At 54.8% G+C, this 4,625-nt stretch overlaps 1 protein-coding gene across 6 annotated transcripts in view; it reads right to left on the bottom strand.

Moving 5' to 3' along the window:
* The window catches only part of Ints1 (integrator complex subunit 1), a 28,628-nt gene that overhangs the window by 13,933 nt on the left and 10,070 nt on the right, over positions 1-4,625 (bottom strand). For 5 of the 6 annotated variants that reach the window (XM_004629591.2, XM_023713402.1, XM_023713404.1 and 2 more), the window contains exons 16-21: positions 3,817-3,908; positions 3,634-3,694; positions 2,090-2,287; positions 1,631-1,760; positions 896-1,075; positions 672-821 (exon numbers count right to left, since the gene is read on the bottom strand). In XM_004629591.2, the coding sequence (XP_004629648.1) occupies positions 672-821; positions 896-1,075; positions 1,631-1,760; positions 2,090-2,287; positions 3,634-3,694; positions 3,817-3,908 (811 nt within the window). The remainder of the gene's footprint in view (positions 1-671; positions 822-895; positions 1,076-1,630; positions 1,761-2,089; positions 2,288-3,633; positions 3,695-3,816; positions 3,909-4,625) is intronic. The other variant, XM_023713403.1, reaches the window with a different exon arrangement.

Consider the following 4,625-nt stretch of genomic DNA (forward strand, 5'->3'; position numbering starts at 1 on the left):
TATTTTAAAACCTACCTCTGGGGCTGGGAAGATTTTTTTTAAAACCCACCTCTGGGGCTGGGAAGATAGCTTGGCCGTCTAAGCGCCTGCCTGGCAAGCACAAGGACCCAGGTTCGATCCCAGGTACTGCATGCTGTGCTAGCCCTAGAGCCCTGGGTGTGCCATGCCAGCCACCAAAACTGGGCACGGTGGAGCACACCTGTAATCCCAGCGCTGAGGAGGGTGAAACAAGAGGATCACTACTCGTGTGAACCTCATAGTGAGACTGTGTATCCAATAAATAAATAAGTAAAAACAAAAAGCAAAACAAAACAAAAAAACCCCACTTGTTTAACCTTTCCGTGCGTGCATGCGTGCGTGCGTGCGTGCGTGTGTGTGTGTGTGTGTGTGTGTGTGTGTGTGTATGTGTACAGAGAAGCAAGCCGGGGCCTCAGGCATCTAAGCACAGTTCTCTGTGGAGCTGCACCCTCAAACCCTGCTTGGTGCCGCCTGTGCTTGTGCTTATGTTTCCACCTCATCAACCTGAGAAGGGCCAGAGATTACCAAAGGGTTGTGGTTCTTCTGCACTGTATGTCCCTCCTGCAAGTGCAGAGAGCGAAAGCTAGAGGGGAGCAGAAGCAGAGCCTGCACACAAGCACACACAAAGGCTGATGCCTTCCAGCAGCGCTCACCTTCATGGCCAGCACGCGGGAGGCCACCTGTGAGGAGCCGAGGCGCCGCAGGAAGTAGTCAAGCACCTCGCACGTGGTCTGCTCATCAGCCTTTGGCCCCAGCAGCAGGTCCTGTAGGCGGCCCAGCAGCTGCTGCTGCTTCTGCTGCCTCTGTGGATAAGAAGAAGCTCTCAGGGAACAGGACAGGCTGGGAGGCCCAGCTGGGGGACAGGCAGGGAATCTACCTGTCGCTTCTTGGCCTTCTGTTCCCGGCTCTCGCCCTCGTCCTCTTCCTCGCCAGAGGTGGGATCGTCAGCGGCGTCATGCAGTAAGAACTCACACAGGCACTGCACAGGCAGCACATCTAGCGAGCCTTCACTCGACTGCACCAGGTCAGCCAGCCAGGGCATGGACTGTGAGGAGGCCTAGGCGGGTGACAGCGGCAGCCCTCACTTAGCACCCTCAGCTCAAACCCACCAACCCCACCCTATACCCTCCTGCCGAAGCCATCTCAGGAGTGCCCTCTGTGAGGAGTCAGGGGCACAGAGCTGAGCTAAGACAGTGCCATCTAAACTCCAGGAGAGGGGCTGGAGAGATGGCTCAGTGGTCTAAAGCACCTACTTAGAACAAGCTTAGCAAAGCATCGGGGACCGCGGTTCAATCCCCCAGCACCACATGCCAGCCAGCCCCGCCCCCTGGTGGGCTGAGCTGGCCACACACACGCACCACACACACTCTCCCTCTCTCTCTCTCTCTCTCTCTCAAATAAATAAAAAAATAAAAAAATAAAAAAAAAATAAACTCCAGGAGACCATAAGGAGTATCCAGGTGAGCCAAGCCCGATGGGGACACAGGTACACCCTGCTTATGGGTAGGTGCACCCTGCCCTCTTCCAGCTGTAGTGTTGTGTGACCTTGGCAGCCTGAGCCCTCCTAGCCACCTGTTTTTCTCAACCTCCAGAGCCTTTCACCAGGGCCCACCTGCCTCTGGATGATGTTGAGGAGGAAGTCAGGGTTGCGGCTGCGGCACAGGAGGTGCCCAAGGCGCAGAGACTGGTTGAGGCCCTTCACTTGTTCCAGGATGTGAGGAGGCGGCCTCCGGGGTGGGCCCCTGTAGGTCATAGAGGACACAAGGGTCAGAGAGCTACCTGCACAGTACTCCTGCATCCAACAATAACAGGCAAGGGTAAGAAAGCCACTGCCTCCTCCCAGCCCTGCTCCTAAGGGTAGACAAGACCCCAACACTGATCCTAGGTGCAACCCAGCTATCCACAGAGATGGTGCCACTGCAAACGGGGCCTGGGCGTGGTGGGTGCTTAAGGCCAGCATGGTGCAGTTGGCTTTGCCCACCCTTCTACTCATTCTACCAAGCCAACCACCTGCCATAAAGATCTACTCTGCCCTCAGTCTTGGGGGGCTAGGGAAGGGGGTGGGGCATACTGGGGATCCAGGCTGGTGAGCTGTGACAGGAGGAGGCTGCTGCTCTCCGTGATCGTCTGCTTGGTGGACGCAGCAGCCAGATGGCCCTCAAACGCTAGGATCTCTTGCTTCTCTCGCTGGGAGATCTGCAGCTCCCGGTTAATCATCTCCGTACGGGTCTCCTCATCCGTCAGGGTACACGGCGGGTAGGAGTAGTTACTAAGGACAGTACATGGTGGGTAGGAGTAGTTACTAAGGACAGGGTAAGGAGGACCTTGTTGCCCTGCCCCTGCCCAAGCCAGAGCCTACCAGGCCAGACCTGTAGTCACAGAGGGTTAAGACTTGTAAGGCTGCCACTTCTGTGCATGCTCTGAGTCACTGGGTACCCTGTGGGACTGGTGACCGTGCCATCAGGCTGAGCCCAAGAATCTGGTGTTCTGGGAGTCCACCAGCCACCTCATCCATGGCAGCACCACAGACATCTGTAGCACTAAGCCCCGCCAGTATCGGACTCCCAGTCTTGGCCAGGATACCTGCGCTCACATCACACAACTTGCTACGATCCTTGTTCATTATAATGGGCCCCAACAGGCCGCCCCCACTGGGGATCCTTCAGGGCAGGACTCACTGGCAGGGGCTCACAGTTTAGCACCTTCCAAGTGCCTTAAAACCTGTCTTCCTGTGGTGTCCTGTCTTGAGTTCTGTCCTGAATGTCCCCATTTAGGCTGGTCCTTAGCCACATAAAGCCTTCAATCATGCAAAGGAGGCAAGCATGTCTCCCATCCATAGACCACACAGTGCCACAGCCACGTAAGGGCCAGGTTGCCACATTATCATGCATGGCTTGGCATGACCCAGGTTCTTCCCAACATCACTGCTGCACACAGGCCAAGTCTGCACAAGGCCAGTCACACATGGCCCTGGTCTCTGTAATCTCCTGGGCACAGACCTGGTCCTTATGAGGCCACAGTCATATGGGTCAGGTCTTACAATGTCACAGCTACACAAGGGCCTGGTCTCCACAACACCATAGTCACACATAGGCCTGGTCTCTACGATGTCACAGTCTCAGCTCTATCCTGGGGCGGCCACTGTCCTGTGTGTGTGCCTTTGCTGTCTAAACTGGCCGCCTGGTAGGCCCTGCCTGACACTGTGCTGTAAGAGCTATAGTCATGACTCCGCCTGTACTTCTCAGGCCATGTCAACCATACTGTGCTGTTCACCACGGCTGGTGCCAGGCATGGCTACCTGTCTGCTCAGATCCCTCCACCACCTGGACTTCCCTGCTTCCATCACAATCCTCAGTCTGAACATTCCTACCCATGTCAGCAGTATGAATGCTGTCCAGCACCTGAGAGGGTGCTGTAATGTGGCCCCATCCATCCTGCCCCTCACCCCACCAGGGGCAAGGGAGGAGGCTTAAGTGTGACACACTTGGACTGGAACTCAATCCATTAGCAAACAGGCACGAGGGATGCAGCACGCCAACGTGGGAGACTGGCTACTCTCAAGGCTGGCCCTGCTCCTGGCGCATCCCTGGTCCCCAGCAGAAGCAGTTTACTTACTTGGTCATCACCATCTCCATAAGCATCTTTAATGTGGGGTACTCCTCCCAGGCAGCCAAACCTAGGGCAAGGAAAACAGGAATGGGCTCCCCACAAGCACCAGCATTATCACTCCACTGAGTGGCCCCCAAGGAGGAATCATGGGCCCATGAGCAAGCCTGCAAGCAGCCCAAACAGGCTTACCAATGTTCTCGGGGTTGAATGCAGCGACGACCAGCAGCAGGGGCCATGCCTTCCAGTAGAGGGTGGAGATGGCAAGGTTTGGGGGTTGGTACCTAGAGGGCATGACGTTGACAACACACGCTCAGCCACCCTGGGTTCAGGGACAAGAAATAAGTCCTAACCAGAGAAGCCATGGCATGGACAGATGGACCAGGGACTGAAGAACCTGTCCAGGCTTTGGACTGTGATGCTGATGGTGCCCTGAAACCTCCCCTCCAAGGACACCTGTCACAAAGACATGCACAAAATCACACAGCCTGGGACTGGGGAGATAGCTCAGCCTTCTAAGTGCTGCCTGGTAAGAGCAAGGACCTGGGTTCAATCCCTGGTATAGCATGCTGTGCTGGCCCAAACCCTGGGTGTGCCGTCTGGCTACTGAAACCAGGTGTGGTGACGCATGCCTGTAATCCCACTGCTGGAGAGGCAGAGATAAGAGGATCACTATAAGTCTCAGCTGCATAGCGAGACCTTGTACCAAATAAATAAATAAAAGATGAAAAAATCAAAATCACACAGTCTGGCTCAGGGTCCATGCCACTCTCAGCAGCTGAGCCCCAGGCCATTACTGACCATCCTAAGCCTTAGTTCCCAGATATTAAATGGGAATAGTGGTGGACAAAGTAATAAACAATAAAAGTTACCTATCTAATTTTTCATGTTGAAAACCTAGGAATCCTGCCATTCTACAATATGCAATTACAACATTTGAAACTATATATAGGGGCTGGTGAGATGGCTCAGTGGTCTAAAGCACCTACTTAGAACAAGCT

This window comes from Octodon degus, unplaced genomic scaffold (genome assembly GCF_000260255.1).
Source record: "Octodon degus isolate 3935 unplaced genomic scaffold, OctDeg1.0 scaffold00031, whole genome shotgun sequence".
Taxonomy (NCBI): domain Eukaryota; kingdom Metazoa; phylum Chordata; class Mammalia; order Rodentia; family Octodontidae; genus Octodon; species Octodon degus.